This window comes from Coffea eugenioides, chromosome 1 (genome assembly GCF_003713205.1).
Source record: "Coffea eugenioides isolate CCC68of chromosome 1, Ceug_1.0, whole genome shotgun sequence".
In the NCBI taxonomy this organism is placed as follows: Eukaryota; Viridiplantae; Streptophyta; class Magnoliopsida; order Gentianales; family Rubiaceae; genus Coffea; species Coffea eugenioides.
This window is the reverse complement of record NC_040035.1, coordinates 9,019,041-9,040,551: the sequence shown is the minus strand read 5'-3', so window position 1 is coordinate 9,040,551 and position 21,511 is coordinate 9,019,041. Positions and strand designations below refer to the sequence as shown.

The 21,511-nt window shown below is 39.1% G+C and overlaps 1 protein-coding gene across 1 annotated transcript; it reads right to left on the bottom strand.

The window, feature by feature from the left end:
* Positions 1-14,582: 14,582 nt before the first annotated feature.
* Positions 14,583-20,997, bottom strand: LOC113780024 (beta-glucosidase 12-like). Its single transcript, XM_027325850.1, has 13 exons — positions 20,897-20,997; positions 20,709-20,781; positions 19,942-19,994; positions 19,728-19,803; positions 19,507-19,590; positions 19,306-19,393; positions 18,579-18,900; positions 18,047-18,162; positions 17,022-17,224; positions 16,832-16,863; positions 16,518-16,620; positions 15,589-15,697; positions 14,583-15,017 (listed from the first exon to the last, which is right to left on the bottom strand). The coding sequence occupies exons 4-13, from the start codon at positions 19,786-19,788 to the stop codon at positions 14,831-14,833; spliced, it is 1,305 nt and encodes a 434-aa protein (XP_027181651.1). The 5' UTR covers positions 19,789-19,803; positions 19,942-19,994; positions 20,709-20,781; positions 20,897-20,997; the 3' UTR covers positions 14,583-14,830.
* Positions 20,998-21,511: the final 514 nt, after the last annotated feature.

The following is a 21,511-nucleotide window of genomic DNA, read 5'->3' as shown; positions in this document are numbered from 1 at the left end:
CACACTGCCATCAGCTACCTGTGCATTCAGTCCCCTACTAAGAGCCTCGGATGCCAGATTAAAGAGGAGAGGGGACAGAGGATCACCTTGCTTGATCCCGCGGGATGCCTGGAAAAAGCCCCTGGCCCTACCATTTACCAACACGGAAAACCAGCTGTGGGAGAGGTTATTCAAAATAAGCAAAATGAAACGATAGTCAAAACCAAACTTGCAGAGGAGCTGCCGTAGAAACCACAATGACACCCTATCAAAAGCCTTCATCATGTCCAGTTTGAAGACGCAATTGTGTCCGCGGGCCTTCTTGTTAATGGAGGCAATCATTTCTTGTGCCAGGAGAACATTTTCAGCAATATCACGACCAGGGCAAAACGCGGATTGCTCCGAAGATATAATGCTCGGGAGAATAGTCTGCAACCGATTGGCAAGGACCTTCGTAAAAATTTTGTTTACAAAGGTGCACAGGCTAATGGGCCGGAAATCTGCAAACGTAGCTGGGTTCGGCTTCTTCGGGATTAACACAATCAAAGTGCTGGCAATTCCCTTTGGGATCGGAGTCCCAGCCAAAAAATCCCCGGTCGCTGCTAAGACGTCAAGGGCCACAATATTCCAGCAATTGCGGAAAAAGGTGCCAGTGAATCCATCCGCACCCGGGGCACTATCCTTGTTGAGCTCGAAGACCACCCCCTTGACCTCCTCCATTGTTACCTCCCTTAATAAGACTCAGTTTTGATCCGCAGACACTAGCTTCGGTATGTGTATGAGAAGATCATCAACATCGCTGACCTCCTCAGCTGTAAGAAGACGCTGGAAAAAACACACCGCTGCCTGGCCAATCCGGTCTTCATCCTCCATCCAAATCCCCCCTCATCCTTAATGCGGTGAATGGCCAGCTTTGAGCTTTTCTCTCTAACCGATGCATGGAAATATCGTGTATTGGAGTCCCCATCCTTCAACCAACGCAGGCGCGCCTTTTGATGCCAGTAGTCCTCTTCAACCCGGAGACTTTGCAACAGGCAGGCTTTTGCCCGATGGAGTTCAGCTCTCGCCTCATCCGTCGGGGTACCTTCAAACAAGATTTCCTTTTGTTGTACCTCAAACTCGTTCTGCCGAACAGCTTGGAAGATGTTTCCAAAATGCTGCTTGCTCCAGTGGCGTAAACATGCCTTCATTCGCTTTAGCTTGAAAGCCAACCGATACATACCATATCCCTGTGTAGGAAGTTCCCAATTGCTCTGCACCGTCGATTTAAAACATGAGCTAGAAACCCAGAAATTCTGGAATTTAAAGGGCTTCGGAACACTAGCATCAGCAGAGCGCAGATTCACCAATAAGGGCGTATGATCAGAGGTGGCCCGGTTGAGATGCTGAACCGAAGTATTTGGTAAGAAATTGAGCCATTGCTGGTTGATTAAGACCTTATCCAAACGTTTCCATATCCTAGCTCCTGCCCTAACTCCGGACCACGTATATGAGCTTCCGGAGTACGGCAACTCCTGAAGATGACAGTCAAAGATTGCTGTGTTGAAATCTGAAATGGCACCCAGGTCCTGGTTTGCCCGACCCGTATACTCCGCCAGCGTACGGATAGCATTAAAATTCCCCCCTACCAACTACGATCTTGTGATCGAGCTAGCAAGAGTGCGCAGTTAAGACCACAGAGCACGTCTTCCCGCCCTAGTACATTTAGCATAAATGAAGGAGGCAAAGATAGTCTCTATCCAAGAATCATGACCCGCCATGACATGGAGAATTTGCTCCGAGTTATGCAAGACATTAAAATGGAATCCAAAACGCCAAAATACCCATATCTTATTTGAGGGATTAAATAAACAAAAATCAAATGATAACTTCACCCGCAAGTTTTCTAGGTTGTACGCTTCTGCCATAGGTTCTAAGAGTACTAAAACGGCAACTTGATGAAGACGAACTGAAATGCGCAAGCAACGTACAGAAAGCCTGTTCGTCGCTCCCCTAATATTCCAAATAAGAAGATTATTCATTGGAGTTAGGGTAGAGGGGTACCATGATGGCTTTAGCAGCTTGCCGTGTCAAGACTTGTCGGGGCAGAGGGGTGTAGGCTCGCCTCTTCCTTGACCTTCGCGAGAGCACCATGGTGAATCCATCTTCATCCCGATCAGCAAACTTCCGTTGTACCCGCGGCCCCAAAGCCTTGCTGAATTGCTAGAGAGAGGCGACCAGTGTCATCCTATCACGCGCACCCTCCTCTGGCAGTTCCTCCCCATCCGAGAGGGATCCTTGGGGAGACATCTTCTCATGCAGAGCCGGCTGAATTTGCGAATCATCGTAGATACTACCCAAAACTGGTGGGTTTGCAGTCACTTGCAAAGGGCCGCTCTCATCTACGAGCTTCGCAAGGTCGGAGTATCTGTGCTCGGCAGTCTCAACCTGCCCTTGCTTGCCTTTGTGCACAGCGTCGTAACGACCATCCAAAGCCTCCTGATCCGCCGCGGCAGCTAGGCGCTCGACACTAGAGCAGTGAGCTCCACTTCTTCCCCCCTAGGCCTGGCTATCCACAGCTGCTAGGTGTAGAGTTGAAATGGAATGGTGGGAACCGCCACTCCCGTCTTGTGTCTGGGCATCCACGATCGTGAGGACCGCGAGCGCTGGGTGCGGAGTAGCATTGGAGTGTTGTGCGCCGCCCCTCACCTCTTGGGTCTGGGCGACCGCCGCCGCCGTAGTAGGCCTTGGGCCATCTCTGCGTTGTTTGTTTTGCCGACAGCCGTCACTGGAGTGCCCCTGTCGACTGCAAAGTGGGCAGTAAAGCGGCAGGTTCTCGTAGAGGACTCGTTGCCAGAAGCCATGGTTGCCTGTCCCAATCCAGACGCGAACCGGCAATTCCTTTGAGATATCAAGGTCCATGCATATTCGAGCAATACTGGGCCGCGCCAAAGAGGCAGTAGCGGTGTCAATTTGCAGCGGGTTGCCAATGGTGCTGGCGATGGAGAACAGGGACATTTTATCAAAAAAATGAATAGGTAAATGCTCCAATGCAATCCAAACAGGGGCTCGTGAGGATTCACTGGATACTGTAAAGTCAGTGCTCCACTTAAAACACGCATGGAAAATTCTGCAATGCTCCATAAGCCCTTCGTCCAACACCGTAGGAAATCCTCCTCCAAGCAAAATCGTATGAGGATATGCCTCTGGTCTAGAAGTCCGACAGCGAAGTTGGATTTGAAGCCTATCGCCGAGAATGACTTACGGATGACATCCAGGCTTGGCCTTCCATGGGAGAATTTTCCCACGACAGCAAACTTGAAAGGAGCAGATAGCTTCGCAATATCCTCTTCCGAAAACAGGAGGGCTGGTTCCCCTCGATACTGAGCAGCAGTCTTGATCTTGCAAGGAGACAATGACGAAGATGACGGCTGATTCTGGAGCACGGCAGCAAAGGAGCTGCCAGCCCCACCTCCAGGCGACTGGAGGCCAGCCATGGAGAAAACCCTAAACTACCAAAAATAGATTCTCGAGTCTTCAGTTTCCAGAGAGAACCCTCCAAAAAAAAAGTCTGCAAAAATTTGAATTGAAGAAAGAAGTCTCGTCAATCATATAATGTTGTGTAATTCCTAAGCAATATGTTCCCAAGCATGTTGCCTTATCCCACTATATATGCTTATTGGAATAATGTGGTCATTTAAAAATTAAGCATAAATTGAGCATTCATATATGTTTATTGGAGTAATATGGTCATTTGATGTGAAATGAGATTCCTTGTCAACAGTAGCAGTTTGATTGTGTAATATAGTGATACAAAATCAATCCTTTGAGCGCACAAATCCGTCCATGGCAACGGAAGTATGATAAGCGAATATATGAACATTCTCTACAAGAATACATAGTTAACAAATTATAACCAAGATTTAACAAGAATCTAGACCTAGGGTGCATCCAAAGTATATAAAACCCAAACAATCACAACCGTTAAAATCACAACCGTTAATCCAAAGTTTTCTAGGTTGTACGCTTCTGCCATAGGTTCTAAGAGTACTAAAACGGCAACTTGATGAAGACGAACTGAAATGCGCAAGCAACGTACAGAAAGCCTGTTCGTCGCTCCCCTAATATTCCAAATAAGAAGATTATTCATTGGAGTTAGGGTAGAGGGGTACCATGATGGCTTTAGCAGCTTGCCGTGTCAAGACTTGTCGGGGCAGAGGGGTGTAGGCTCGCCTCTTCCTTGACCTTCGCGAGAGCACCATGGTGAATCCATCTTCATCCCGATCAGCAAACTTCCGTTGTACCCGCGGCCCCAAAGCCTTGCTGAATTGCTAGAGAGAGGCGACCAGTGTCATCCTATCACGCGCACCCTCCTCTGGCAGTTCCTCCCCATCCGAGAGGGATCCTTGGGGAGACATCTTCTCATGCAGAGCCGGCTGAATTTGCGAATCATCGTAGATACTACCCAAAACTGGTGGGTTTGCAGTCACTTGCAAAGGGCCGCTCTCATCTACGAGCTTCGCAAGGTCGGAGTATCTGTGCTCGGCAGTCTCAACCTGCCCTTGCTTGCCTTTGTGCACAGCGTCGTAACGACCATCCAAAGCCTCCTGATCCGCCGCGGCAGCTAGGCGCTCGACACTAGAGCAGTGAGCTCCACTTCTTCCCCCCTAGGCCTGGCTATCCACAGCTGCTAGGTGTAGAGTTGAAATGGAATGGTGGGAACCGCCACTCCCGTCTTGTGTCTGGGCATCCACGATCGTGAGGACCGCGAGCGCTGGGTGCGGAGTAGCATTGGAGTGTTGTGCGCCGCCCCTCACCTCTTGGGTCTGGGCGACCGCCGCCGCCGTAGTAGGCCTTGGGCCATCTCTGCGTTGTTTGTTTTGCCGACAGCCGTCACTGGAGTGCCCCTGTCGACTGCAAAGTGGGCAGTAAAGCGGCAGGTTCTCGTAGAGGACTCGTTGCCAGAAGCCATGGTTGCCTGTCCCAATCCAGACGCGAACCGGCAATTCCTTTGAGATATCAAGGTCCATGCATATTCGAGCAATACTGGGCCGCGCCAAAGAGGCAGTAGCGGTGTCAATTTGCAGCGGGTTGCCAATGGTGCTGGCAATGGAGAACAGGGACATTTTATCAAAAAAATGAATAGGTAAATGCTCCAATGCAATCCAAACAGGGGCTCGTGAGGATTCACTGGATACTGTAAAGTCAGTGCTCCACTTAAAACACGCATGGAAAATTCTGCAATGCTCCATAAGCCCTTCGTCCAACACCGTAGGAAATCCTCCTCCAAGCAAAATCGTATGAGGATATGCCTCTGGTCTAGAAGTCCGACAGCGAAGTTGGATTTGAAGCCTATCGCCGAGAATGACTTACGGATGACATCCAGGCTTGGCCTTCCATGGGAGAATTTTCCCACGACAGCAAACTTGAAAGGAGCAGATAGCTTCGCAATATCCTCTTCCGAAAACAGGAGGGCTGGTTCCCCTCGATACTGAGCAGCAGTCTTGATCTTGCAAGGAGACAATGACGAAGATGACGGCTGATTCTGGAGCACGGCAGCAAAGGAGCTGCCAGCCCCACCTCCAGGCGACTGGAGGCCAGCCATGGAGAAAACCCTAAACTACCAAAAATAGATTCTCGAGTCTTCAGTTTCCAGAGAGAACCCTCCAAAAAAAAAGTCTGCAAAAATTTGAATTGAAGAAAGAAGTCTCGTCAATCATATAATGTTGTGTAATTCCTAAGCAATATGTTCCCAAGCATGTTGCCTTATCCCACTATATATGCTTATTGGAATAATGTGGTCATTTAAAAATTAAGCATAAATTGAGTATTCATATATGTTTATTGGAGTAATATGGTCATTTGATGTGAAATGAGATTCCTTGTCAACAGTAGCAGTTTGATTGTGTAATATAGTGATACAAAATCAATCCTTTGAGCGCACAAATCCGTCCATGGCAACGGAAGTATGATAAGCGAATATATGAACATTCTCTACAAGAATACATAGTTAACAAATTATAACCAAGATTTAACAAGAATCTAGACCTAGGGTGCATCCAAAGTATATAAAACCCAAACAATCACAACCGTTAAAATCACAACCGTTAATCCAAAGTTTTCTAGGTTGTACGCTTCTGCCATAGGTTCTAAGAGTACTAAAACGGCAACTTGATGAAGACGAACTGAAATGCGCAAGCAACGTACAGAAAGCCTGTTCGTCGCTCCCCTAATATTCCAAATAAGAAGATTATTCATTGGAGTTAGGGTAGAGGGGTACCATGATGGCTTTAGCAGCTTGCCGTGTCAAGACTTGTCGGGGCAGAGGGGTGTAGGCTCGCCTCTTCCTTGACCTTCGCGAGAGCACCATGGTGAATCCATCTTCATCCCGATCAGCAAACTTCCGTTGTACCCGCGGCCCCAAAGCCTTGCTGAATTGCTAGAGAGAGGCGACCAGTGTCATCCTATCACGCGCACCCTCCTCTGGCAGTTCCTCCCCATCCGAGAGGGATCCTTGGGGAGACATCTTCTCATGCAGAGCCGGCTGAATTTGCGAATCATCGTAGATACTACCCAAAACTGGTGGGTTTGCAGTCACTTGCAAAGGGCCGCTCTCATCTATGAGCTTCGCAAGGTCGGAGTATCTGTGCTCGGCAGTCTCAACCTGCCCTTGCTTGCCTTTGTGCACAGCGTCGTAACGACCATCCAAAGCCTCCTGATCCGCCGCGGCAGCTAGGTGCTCGACACTAGAGCAGTGAGCTCCACTTCTTCCCCCCTAGGCCTGGCTATCCACAGCTGCTAGGTGTAGAGTTGAAATGGAATGGTGGGAACCGCCACTCCCGTCTTGTGTCTGGGCATCCACGATCGTGAGGACCGCGAGCGCTGGGTGCGGAGTAGCATTGGAGTGTTGTGCGCCGCCCCTCACCTCTTGGGTCTGGGCGACCGCCGCCGCCGTAGTAGGCCTTGGGCCATCTCTGCGTTGTTTGTTTTGCCGACAGCCGTCACTGGAGTGCCCCTGTCGACTGCAAAGTGGGCAGTAAAGCGGCAGGTTCTCGTAGAGGACTCGTTGCCAGAAGCCATGGTTGCCTGTCCCAATCCAGACGCGAACCGGCAATTCCTTTGAGATATCAAGGTCCATGCATATTCGAGCAATACTGGGCCGCGCCAAAGAGGCAGTAGCGGTGTCAATTTGCAGCGGGTTGCCAATGGTGCTGGCGATGGAGAACAGGGACATTTTATCAAAAAAATGAATAGGTAAATGCTCCAATGCAATCCAAACAGGGGCTCGTGAGGATTCACTGGATACTGTAAAGTCAGTGCTCCACTTAAAACACGCATGGAAAATTCTGCAATGCTCCATAAGCCCTTCGTCCAACACCGTAGGAAATCCTCCTCCAAGCAAAATCGTATGAGGATATGCCTCTGGTCTAGAAGTCCGACAGCGAAGTTGGATTTGAAGCCTATCGCCGAGAATGACTTACGGATGACATCCAGGCTTGGCCTTCCATGGGAGAATTTTCCCACGACAGCAAACTTGAAAGGAGCAGATAGCTTCGCAATATCCTCTTCCGAAAACAGGAGGGCTGGTTCCCCTCGATACTGAGCAGCAGTCTTGATCTTGCAAGGAGACAATGACGAAGATGACGGCTGATTCTGGAGCACGGCAGCAAAGGAGCTGCCAGCCCCACCTCCAGGCGACTGGAGGCCAGCCATGGAGAAAACCCTAAACTACCAAAAATAGATTCTCGAGTCTTCAGTTTCCAGAGAGAACCCTCCAAAAAAAAAGTCTGCAAAAATTTGAATTGAAGAAAGAAGTCTCGTCAATCATATAATGTTGTGTAATTCCTAAGCAATATGTTCCCAAGCATGTTGCCTTATCCCACTATATATGCTTATTGGAATAATGTGGTCATTTAAAAATTAAGCATAAATTGAGTATTCATATATGTTTATTGGAGTAATATGGTCATTTGATGTGAAATGAGATTCCTTGTCAACAGTAGCAGTTTGATTGTGTAATATAGTGATACAAAATCAATCCTTTGAGCGCACAAATCCGTCCATGGCAACGGAAGTATGATAAGCGAATATATGAACATTCTCTACAAGAATACATAGTTAACAAATTATAACCAAGATTTAACAAGAATCTAGACCTAGGGTGCATCCAAAGTATATAAAACCCAAACAATCACAACCGTTAAAATTTCAATAATAATGTCAAAAGCCGTCAAAATAAAATTTAGGATAAAGTATTCTAAACTAAAAAGAAAAGAAAGTACACTTAAAATCAGAAAAATAACTTAAATTTGTAATGTGCAATGACCAAGGATAGGTAGACGGATCCAAGTCGACTAGGTGTGGATTCGTCTCACGAATCCATGTCGCTGTTGTCTCCCTTGGATCTGGCTCAAAAATCTAACTAGCTGAATTGTCTTTTAAAATGGATCCGCAGATAGAAACATGGGTTGAGGGATAGATCTGTGCACATTTCTCATTACTCCATTAAATGATCCAATCGCTACTAGTGACAATAAATCTAGTTCCACATCAATCCCCCTACTTCGAAAAAACTCAACCTTGAGTTCCAAAAAAAAACTGCAATATCAGAAAATCGAAATAATCCAATGACTCTTCCATGTGATTTGTAAGAATCTTTGAACTCGATCACAAATTGTGCTCCCGTAAATTTTATTAGGATCAAATTTATTCTCGAACCTCTGCATCTAACCACAAACATATGTAGTTGTATATAATTTTGAACTAATTTTAAATTCCACAACTTCATCATCCAATATGATTAGAAAAAATTGGACTGTACATGTGGAGATGATTTAAAATTCAACTTTTTCAACCTTCACAGGAAATATTTAATCGAAGAAAATTTGTCGAAGACAATATTCTCTCCAAAGTCAATATTTTTATGACTTGAAAAAAATTGATGCCATAGATGTGGCAACAATTAATGAGGTTTATTTGCAACTAGTTTCAATTTCTCCAAAAGGACTTTTATTTTTCTCATCTAGGATTACAGCTGCATCTTCATATTTGCTAGACAGCAAATTTACTTAGGGTTCAATAGCTGAGTCAAGAAGTTTTTCAACATCTTTGGCACCTTCAACATCCTTTATACCTGCATATAAATTACAATCTGTAGTGCAGCATGTAACAAATTGGTTACAATCAATTGACTGGACATGGATTTTGAACGCGGTTTCAGTGGTATGAGGTCAATATTTTTGCCATTTCGACAAAATGATATATATTGTCACATCTACTATATGCTGCATTTACAATATATTGCCATGGTCTATCAACCAATGAGTGACAAGCATTGATGTCCAACACATCACACAAGATTTCACATGTATAATAGCCTATTAAAAATGGAACATGACACCTTGCAATCACTTCAACAAATTCTACGATTTATTATCTACCCAATTCTATAAGGTTCAAGATGCTCTTTAATTGAAAATTTTAACAAACTCATTATGATGCTAGAGATGATATTACAATAATTACTACCATTAATTACCAAATTAAAGATGCGATTAAAAGTTCTATACTTGGTTCGGAATAATTGATGTCATTGTGTCTCATCCTTCCTTAGCAAAAAAATGCTAACCATACGCACGGCTGTTTGTTCTAATAAAGATTATCCCTAGGGTTGGGGATAATTCGGCCAAAACCTGCCAAAATTTCATCATCCGAAGATGACACCTCATAACTTAGTTGTCTATAAGGTAGATGTAGATCATGTTGAATAAGGATGCAATATCAAAAAATCAAAATAATCCAATGACTCTTCCATGTGATTTGTAAGAATCTTTGAACTTGACCACGAACTATGCTCCCGCAGATTTTATTAGGATCAAATTTCATCACGAACCTTTGCATCAACCACAAACATATGTAGTTGTATATAATTTTGAATTAATTTTCAATCCCCTAACTTCACCATCCAATATGGTTAGAAAAAATTTGGCTTTCACAGGAAAATATTTAACCGAAAAAAATTTGTCAAAGACTATTCTCTACAAAGTCAATATTTTTGTGACTTGGAAAAATAATTGATGCCATAGATTTGATAGACAACTAATGAGGTTTATTTGCAACTAGAGGAATTTTATTAATTTCAATCTCTCCAAAAGGACTTTTATTTTCCTCATTTGGAATTACAGCTGCATCTTCATATTTGCTAGATAGCAAATTTGCTTAGGGTTCAATAGCTGAGTCAAGAAGTTCTTCAACATTTTTGGCACCTTCAACATCCTTTATACCTGCATATAAATTACAATCTGTATGTGCAGCATGTAACAAATTGATTGCAATCAATTGACTGGACATGGATTTTGAACGCGGCTTCAGTGGCATGAGGACAATATTTTTGCCATTTCGACAAAATGATATATATTGTCAAATCTACTATATGCTGCATTTACAATATATTGCCATGGTCTATCAACCAATGAGTGACAAGCATTGATGTCCAAAACATAACACAAGACTTCATATGCATAATGCCCTATTGAAAATGGAAAATGACACCTTACAGTCACTTCAACAAATTCTACCATTCATTATCTAACTAATTTTATAAGGTTCTAGATGCTCTTTAATTGAAAATTTTAACAAATTCATTATGATGTTAGAGATAATATTTCAATAATTATCACGATTAATTACCAAATTCAAAATGTAATTAAAAGTTTTGTTTTTGGTTCGGAATAGTTGCTGTCATTGTGTCTCATCCTTCCTTAGCAAAAAATTGCGAACCACATACATAGGTTATTTGTTCTAACAAAGATTATCCCTAGGGTTAGGGATAATCCCGCCAAAACTTGCCAAAGTTTCATCATCAGAAGATAACGCCTCATAATTTAGTTATCCATAAGATTGATGTAGACTATATTGAATAAGGATGTGATCGTGAGCAACTCTCTTAGAAATTTCATCATTTTTTCTGGATCCAAATTATAGTTGAGCATTACAACGATCATCATGGGAGAAGTCTACTCCGATCATCAAGGTAATAATACTCATTTAATTGGTAATTTTCATTTGGAAGAGTAAATAGGAATTCCATAACTCTAAGAATCTTTTTGTTATCATTTTTACTGTTTTTATCACATGATGATAATTTAAATTTACTTGCTTACTTGTGATCGTCTAAATAATAAAGGAGTTCAATTCACACCGATAATTAATAATCTTTCTTGAGGGATTGACATCTAATATCTTTTACAGAGATCTATCGATCAATTCCAATTCTTTCTTGGCCAGTTAGACGTTGGCAGATAAGTTTCATCATCGAGAAGGAAATAGCCCGGATCACCTACTAAGACCCCTAAGTGACTGCTCAGTGACTAAACGACACCCATTACAATGAAATTATTGTGTACAACTGAGTTTTTTGTCGAGTGTTTAAAAATTTGAAGTAAAGAAAGAAGTCTCGTCAATCATCTAATGTTGTGTGATTCCTAAACTATATGTTTCCATGCATGTTGCCCTATCCCGCTATATATCCTTATTGGATTAATGTGGTTATTTAAAAATTATGTATAAGTTGATCATTCATATATGCTTATTGGAGCAATATGGTCATTTGATGTGAAATGAGATTCCTTGTCAATAGTAGTAGTTGGATTGTGCAGTAGAGTGACATAAAATCAATCCTTTGAGCGCACAAATCCGTCCACGGTAGCAGAAGTATGATAAGCGAATATATGAACATTCTCTACAAGAATACACTGTCAACAAATTATGACCAGGATTTAACAAGAATTTATACTTGGGGTGCATCCAAAGTACAAGATATAAAGCCCAAATAATGACAACCGTTAAAATTTCAATAATAATGTCAAAAGTCATCAAAATAAATCTTAGGATAAAGTATTCTAAACTAAAAAAAAAGAAAGTACACTTAAAATCAGAAAAATAACTAAAATTTTGCAATGTGCAATGACCAAGGATATGTAGACGGATCCAAGTCGGCTAGGTGTGGATTCGCCTCACGGATCCATGTCGTTGTTGTCTACTTTGGATCTGGATCAAAAATCCAGTTAGCTGAATAGCCTTTTTGAAGTGGATCCACAGATAGATACATGGGTTGAGAGATGGATCCGTGCACATTTTCCATTGCTCCATTGCACAATCCAATTGCTACTATTGAAAATAAATCTCGTTCCACATCAATTCCCGTACTTCGAAAGAACTCAACCTTGAGTTCCAAAAAAAAAACTGCAATATCAGAAAATCGAAATAATCCAATGAATCTTCCATGTGATTTGTAAGAATCTTTGAACTCGATCATGAACTATGCTCCCACAAATTTTATTAGGACAAAATTTCTTCACGAACCTTTGTATCTAACCACAAACATATGTAGTTGTATACAATCTTGAAATAATTTTAAATCTCACAACTTCACAATCCAATATGGTTAGAAAAAATTTGACTATACATGTGGAGATGATTTAAAATTCAATTTTTTCAACCTTCACACGAAAATATTTGACCGAAAAAAATTTGTCAAACACAATATTCTGTCCAAAGTCAATATTTTTGTTGTTTGGGAAAACAATTGATACCATAGATGTGACAGACAACTAATGAGGTTTCTTTGCAACTAGATAAATTTTATTGATTTCAATCTCTCCAAAAGGATTTTTATTTTCCTCATTTGGAATTACAGCTGCATCTTCATATTTGCTAGACAGCAAATTTGTTTAGGGTTCAATAGCTGAGTCAAGAAGTTCTTCAACATTTTTGGCACCTTCAACATCTTTTATACCTGTATATAAATTACAATCTGTATGTGCAGCATGTAACAAATTGATTGCAATCAATTGACTGGACATGGATTTTGAATGCGGCTTCAGTGGCATGAGGACAATATTTTTGCCATTTCGACAAAATGATATATATTGTTGTCACATCTACTATATGCTGCATTTACAACATATTGTCATGGTCTATCAACCAATGAGTGACAAGCATTGATGTCCAAAACATCACACAAAACTTCATATGCATAATAGCCTATTGAAAATGGAACATGACACCTCACAGTCACTTCAACAAATTCTACTGTTTATTATTTAACCAATTCTATAAGGTTCACGAAGCTCTTTAATTGAAAATTTTAACAAATTCATTATGATGCTAGAGATAATATTTCAATAATTACCACCATTAATTACCAAATTAAAGATGTGATTAAAAGTTCTACACTTGGTTCGGAATAATTGATGTCATTGTGTCTCATACTTCCTTCGCAAAAAATTGCGAACCATATACACAGGCTGTTTGTTCTAACAAAGATTATCCCTAGGGTTAGGGATAATCCCGCCAAAACTTGGCAAAGTTTCATCATCCAAAGATGATGCCTTATAACTTAGTTGTCTATAAGGTTGATGTCGACCATATTGAATAAGGATGCGATCGTGAATCGTGAGCAACTCTGTTAGAAACTCCACCATTTTTTCATGATCCAAATTATGGTTAAGCGTTAGAAACTCCACCATTTTTTCAATGATCATTATAGGAGAAGTCTACTCTGATACCAACTGACGCAATGGCAGAAGCTTGAGAAAAAGAGTTACACAAACACACTCTATAAGAAAAACCAATGGTTGATACAAGACCAAACCCCAAAATATCACAAAGATTCAACAAGAATCTAGACCTAGCCTGCATCCAAAGAAAGGGTATAAAATCCAAACAACATGACAAGCATTAAAATTTCAATAATAATGTCAAAAGCCCTCAAAATAACCATAAGAGTGGCTATTTATAGATTACAAGTGTTCTAAACTGAAAAGGAACAAAATTACGCCTAAAATCAAAAAATAACTAAAATTCACAATATGCATCGACCAAGGATCCACGGATGGATCCAAGCCGACAAGGCACGGATCTACCTCGCGGATCTGTGTTGCTACTATCTGGCTTAAATCTAGCCCTGCAATCTGATGCTAGATCCAAGAGTAGGATTGCCTTTTGAAGTGGATTTGCAGGCAAATCCATGGGCTAAGGGATGGATCTGTGTGGATTTGTGCATGCTCAATGCAATTTTGCAGCTCCAACGATTGATTTTCCGTTGCTCCATTGCGAGATCCAGTTGTTATTGTGGACATGCAAGAAATCTCATTACACATCACCATTTGAAAGCAATGCATCTACAATCCAATTTCTAAACTAAGAAGAATCGCTGTACGTTTGAGTTGGAAAGCTTCCCTATCGATCTTTGGTTAAACTTCAATTTGGATGCTTGAACTTTAATTTTAGATACTTTATCCCTTAAAGTATGAAATCTATCATAGTTTAGTCATTACACATTAATGTTGGATAGTTTATCCTCTAAAGCATGAAATCCATTCCACATTAGTCCTTAAACTTAAGTAAGTTTACGGATTAAAGTGAAATGGATTTCCTATGTTATGAAATAAAGTGTCCAACATCGAACTCTGAAAATTAAAGTGAGAATGTGTTTATAGTTTGAAGGTCTAAAATAGAATTTAGCATTGATTTTTTCTTTAAAAAGAGATAGTAGAAAAATCAAAAATTGGCATCATATTACGACAAGTAGAAATTCCCTTTATTATGCAGTACACATCGTGCTTTAGATAGTACAAACAACATAGCATAACACAAAAAAACCAGGAAATACATTTTATGAATCCAGCATTACTCTAAATAGTAAATGATGAATCCAGGCACAAGTTAAAAGCACACTTACAATATTTTTTGGTAAACGAACTTCACGTGAAGTACAAGAAAGTCTCAATAGCACACATACAAATAATTCTTGGTAAATGAACTTGATAGGGAAGTGGTATTGGAGAAAGTCTCCAGACCATTGAAGTCCTCAAGCGTTAGTTTCTTCATCGTTGTGGAGGAAGAACTTAAACCATCCAGCTGACAGTTTTGGATACCTTTTCAGACCATCAGCATAGTCAATGAAGTTCATACCAAAACGAGAATTAAAACCTGTGCTCCATTCTAAATTATCCATCAATGACCAGACATAGTATCCTTTCACATTTGCTCCCTTGCTGCATTAAACACAACAACATGAAAAGCCTTGAAGTCGGCCTTAATTTACTCATTCAATTAAGGAAGATGATTTAGTAGATGTGAATGTTCAGTTTCTAAGAGCTAAATGTACGGGAAAATTAAAAATTTGCGTAGGATTTATGGTCCCTAGGTTTTCTATCCATTTCTTTGGTTAAAAAAGGGTACATACTTTGCAAAAGATTCTGAAATTTTCTCTTTGCTTGCTCTTGACTTTTAGTATAAGTTGGATATCCATGTAAATGCTTGTTTCCATCAACTAACTTGAACTATTAGAGGAATAAATTTTTCAGAAATTGGCAGATTTTTTTTTTTGCGCCACAACTTGGCAGAATTAGTGATAGCAAAACTTGGTTAGAATTTGCAAGATTATTTGTTTAACCATACATGAGAATAGCAACATCTATTCCAAATAAGATCTCAGTGCTTTAATTTTCATCATATTTATATGTGCATAGATGGCCTAAACGTCAATTTTTTTTTTTTAAGTATGAACCATAAAATGAAAAAAATACTGAACGTAATAACAATAGTAGAAGCCAAAGATCTTACTCTATTGCTTTCTTCAGAAATCGAAGATGCCTGTAGTGATAAGATATCCTTTTGGGGTCAAAAAAAGCTAGCCAGAAAGACAAGTTCTTTTCATTGAACTCATCACGCCCTGCAAGATATGCATATATAGGTCAAAGATTGTTTACGGAATGTGCAATTTGTGACAACTTATAGATGGTAAGATTTATAATTGCAAATATCATGCAACAAGCAGCGCATTTGGTGGAGCTTAACATATTGTATCGCCAGAAAACAAAATTAAATACAGTGCCCAAGATACAAGTGTTCTATTAATTAATCTCCAAATAACATCTTCCATTTCTTTAAACCTACTTAACAATTAATAGATTTAAGGGCAAATTACATTTTACCCCCCTATAGTTTAGTATTTTTGTACATAACCCTCCTATGGTTTCAAAAGTTATATCCCCTCATAGTTTAGATTAAAGTATCAAAATGATGGAAATGATCATTTGTAACGAAACCATTAAACATGTCAAAATTACCCTTATTTAAAAATTAAAATGACTGATGTAACCAAAATATATAAACATAATATATATGGTATACTAATCCCGTATGGTTTTATGTTTTACCATATAACTCCCTAATGATTTAATATTTTATCATATAACCACTTTATGATTTTCAAAATATACACATAACCCATCATATGGTTAATAAATAATTTTTAACTTTATATAGGGGTATTTTTGAGATTTTAAGCGATTCAGTTATGGATTGCAAATTCCATTAATTTGACACTTTAATCCAAACCATGATGGAGTTATGTATAGCTTTTGAAACCATAGGAGGGTTATGTTCAAAAATACTAAATTATAGGGGGTAAAGTGTAATTTGCCCAGATTTAATAATCATCTAAAAGTAGTGAACCAATAATGCAACTAACTAAGAGTCAATTAACATACCATTCTCAGTAATGTAAATAGGGGGGTTGTTGTATTTCTCTCGAATGTAATCAACATGTTCCAATATTCCTTTTGGATAAACGTAGAGCCAGTCAGAAGCAGCCTGCAAAATGCTGAGATAGTCATCATATTGTGATAGTGATACAAGGACAAAAAAATGCTAGCCCTTGTAAGTGTCAAGAAATTTGTGTTTATCTCTTCAAAGTTTTTCATTGACATGATATGACCCATCCATAAATCAATTCTGCAAAAGCAGGCCTTCTTCATTTTTCGTTGACTTCTGTGATATATAAAAATTAAAGGAAGAGCCTTACCCGTTCTCCAATTGGTTTGCCATTACGGTAAGCTGCAAGAAAGAAATTAAGTTAATATTGTTGAGAAATATGCTGAAGTACTAATCGTAATGTTGGAGAGAAGTATTTAATTATCATATAGTAGACTTTGAAGTATTTAGTTCTAAAATTGCATTCCGATTAATGATGAAGGTAAAGGCATTGGACTTACGAGTGCATTTAGCCCGAGAATCCAAAGTGTAAGGAGGACCTGGTTCGTTGAGCACATAGTTAGCAGTGTAGTAGTTGAATCCCAGGAAATCATATGATCCTTTCAAGAGTTCTGATTCCGGTTTAGAAAACTTTGGAAGTCGATGGCCTACAAGAGACCGCATTGAACTTGGATAGTCGCCATGGGTTATGGGATCCATGAACCTGAAATAAGCATGACGAGGGACTTACTGTTCTTATTTGAAGAAGAATGTAGTAAGAATCAAGTATAATTTGGACTTCTATTTGTATGGATCTACAAGTTGACAAATGCATGGCATGGATGTTATACATTACCAACTTTTAATCCATATAATCAAGTTAGAGATCCTAAGATCCCGTTTTACTGATCATCTAATGGTAATTAACAAAAGAAAGCTCATGTTACCCAGGGGCGGAGGGAAGGGGGGGGCCAGGGGGGGCAATCGCCCCCCCTCCAATTGTTAAAAAAAAAAATTTCTAAGTAAAAAAATTTTTATTATATTGTTTTGCCCCCCGAAATATTGATAAAAAATTTCACTTTGCCCCCCCTCCAATTGTTATAAAAAAAATTTCTAAGTAAAAAAATTTTATTATATTGTTTTGCCACCCCCCAAAATATTGATAAAAATATTCACTTTGCCCCCTCTCAAGGACCCAAACAATAATATTTGAAAGTTATTTGGACTTGGTCCAAATAACAGAGACTCGCCCCCCCTAATTGCAATTCCTAGCTCCGCCACTGATGTTACCCTCAAATATATTGAATTCCATGGATAAAATAGGAGTATTAATATCATTTGTTATTAGAACTTTCGAAAGAAAGTTAATATATGAAAACTTCTTAGTCACAAATTGTAGACAGAAACATTAAGGTACCAAAAACTTCGTACTCAATAACAAAATTTAAAAAAATTAACCTCATGCTCACCTTAAAGTTTAAAGCTTAATTAGCATAATGTATTGGAATTATGAAAAATAATCGCTGGCACTCGTATGCTTTCTCACCATCCAAACATGAAGTCGATTGCCCTTTGTGCAGCATCCCGATCTTCTTTAGTATTGTGGTAAGGTACAGCCCAATTTGACACAAGTGTAATACCAATTTTACCCTTTTGGCTCCTCTGCAAAATGTAAAAAAATAATCCTCCTGTTATATTCAAAATAATAATAATAATATATCACAACGCTAGATTTCATTGAAACATATTGAAATAATACACACCTAGTAAGTTATAGGGATAATCTTTAAGAAAGGTCCATTTTAGTTACAGAAATTGGTAAATCCTCTCTAGCTCTTCAGTGTCAAAACAGCTTGAATTAACTCTGAGGAATAGCTTAATTTCTTTAGATTTTTTTTTTTCTAATAAAGGAGAGGTGGGATTTAAGAAGTGGGAAAAAGGGAGGGGGATTTGAATACAAGACCTCTAATTCCTTAGGGTTCAAACTTAAATTCTCAAACAGATAGATTATTAATTTAAACTGATTACCAGATGCATCATCTATGTACCAAAATTTATCATGATATCCAAACTCAAACCTGATACTTCTGCCTGTATAATTGAACAGCAGCAGCATGAGCCAGAAGCTGGTGGTGTGACACTATGTATGGCTCAGTGGCGGCGTTCCCTTGCTTGGGAGCACCAGCAAATTCCGATGCTTGCTGTGAAGTTGCCTTGCTTGAGGGAAACTGGAATGCTATGTCAGTTCTTGCATTAGAAGAATCTCCACGACCAGGTGCCAAAGTGCCCGTTGCATACCCTCCCACACTGAAGCTCCATGGCTCGTTGAATGTTATCCAGTGTTTCACTCGATCACCAAATCTGCTGAAGCATATGTCTACGTAATCCACGAAATCAATCCTACAAAACCAATAAAACAGTATCTTTTAGGCATCAATTTTCTTTTAAGGCATCAATTTGATAAACAACTAGGGAACTCTAGCCAAAAGTGTGTGCGATTTTGACTAGTAATTGATAAGGATGTCACAGTTTTCAGCTATTCGTTGTAAATAAAATAATACTAGTTCTATATTCCGAGTGACATTTAGAATAGATAAGTCAAATTTATGCCACGCTTTACGGATCCAAGTTATGCCACGCTTTACGGATCCAAGTTTCAATCACACAGTTTGTTATAAATTTTCCCGATCAAGAATCGGTGGAAGTCAAACCTTTTGTCGTATCAAATTGCTCTTCATGCATAAAAAAATTGAAGAATATATGTATACTGGAATTTGGAAGCATAGTAATTGCAAGTTCACATACACAATCTTCTTGTCAAGAAACCCATGGTATTCATCCTCCAATGCTTGGGGTACATCCCAATGGAAGATAGTCACCATTGGCTTTATACCTGTAATTAAGTATATAGATTTTTCAAACTAAAAGCAATATGTGTATTTGTCAATAACATTATCAAGAGGATAAAATGAAATAAATGTATGTCTTTGAGGGGATGTAATTGACCGTTGGCAAGCAGCTCGTCTATGAGGCTATTGTAGAATTGTATTCCTTTCTCGTTTATCCCAGCTCCATTAGTTCTTCTTCCAGCTAAGAAGCATTACACATTTTGGAAAATTTTTATGAGCGAATTTTTGAATTTCAAAACAATTATATGGCTGATAAAGATAGAATATTCATCATTTGAACCAAAAGTTTTTCTAGTTCGAGGTCATTATGGTTCTTACTAGGCAATATTCTAGGCCATGAGATTGAGAATCTGTAGGAATCAAGTCCCATTTCCTTCATCACCCGCACATCATCCTGAAAAATGTTTAAAATTCACCACATAGTAATGATTTTCTTCGAAAGGAAAGAAAACGAAAACAAACGTAACTTATTTTCTTTCTTGAAAAGCAAAGCCCAAAATGCAAATAAGAGTTTCAGCAGTCACTACCGTACTTTGTAGTGGCGATAATGTGCAATGGCATCGAGTCCTCCAGCTTGAACAATTTCTATAATTTAAAGTTAAAATAGAACAGAAAAAATGTTATCAGAAGTCATAGAAACTGTAGAATATGTGAAATGTGGCACAAAAATTGTGCCTAATTTTGATTTCTTAAGCTGCATCCTGTTCTTGGAGAAGATTAAGATTTGACGCCAATTCAACTTAACAAAATTTCTTGGATTTGGGACAGTTGACTCGCCATTTTAATGTTTTGGAAGATTTCATCTGGAGAGTTGGTTTTTGCACAAAAAATGGTGTGTGCCCTTCATTTGTTGTGTAAATGCCAACTCTCCAGATGAAATCTTCCAAAACATTACTCTTCTGGGCAAAAAATTGATGTCTACCCTTGCAGAAAACTATAACATGTTATTGACAAAATTAGTAAAAATTTGGTCAAAAAGAAAAAAAGTAATAATCTGGAGTACAAAAGCAAAAAAGGTCAACAGTAAGTTGAATTATTTACGGCATACCCAAAATTAGAAATGTAAACACAATTTATTTTAAAACAAAAAATAGCATTTTTGTAAAAATTTTGTAGAAAGATAGTGACGCATGTTCTTGAAGTCAAAACCTGCTGCCGTCTTTGCACGTCTTCCCATTTGATGATAAATAGACGTTTTGTTTTTCTAAGAAGAAATATTAAATCATCAATGAATTTTTGGACTAGCATCAATAAATCATTCATCCATTTGAGAGTTCTGACAAAGAAAGAGAAAGAGACCTGGATGTCTATCAATAAGAAAAGTATCCCATATACTTGGTCCCCTTCCATCTATATCAGGTGCACCTTCGTACTGATCAGAGCAACAATGGGGAAAGAACAAAAGAAGAAGAAAAAATAAAGTTAGTGTTTAATGGTATAAATGGTGCAAGAAGAGAAGAATTAACTTGCACGTTAAATGGCTATACCTGAAAAGCTGAAGCAGAAGCCCCGAAAAGGAAACCATTAGGGAAATCTTGGCGTCTAAGGGATCCTTCAGTAGGGAACACATGACTCTCTGGTGTCTCCATTTTGTGGGTTTTAGGCAGTGATTTTCAGTTAGTTCATATTAGAGGCCTATTTATAGGTGGAATGAAAGGGGGGTTTGAAGGGGTATGGAATCCAATCTCTTTTCTTTTCTCTTTTTTTTTTTTGACGAATTAATGGTGGAGATGGACACATCCTTTCGTCTATTCTCACAAGTAACCGTGCCTTTGATCGTACCGTTTTATTTATTCTTTTTTTTAAAAAAAAAAGAAAATGACATTCTTTGAAATTTGGACCTTAAATATGTTTGGAATGCTATTTTTAAGATTTTTTTTATAGGAAAATGTATTGTAGTGATTTGATGTATGTGAGATAAATATGCATTAGAAAATGTATTCACGGAAGACATAAAATTTTTTTGGCAAAAGATCACAATCCAAACAATTATATTGTAATTTTTTGGATAATTTTGTAGAAAAATTTCCTGTAGCACTTTTTCAAGATGTGATGTATGTAAGATAAACAAAAATAATTAAAAATATTATATCTAATATTCT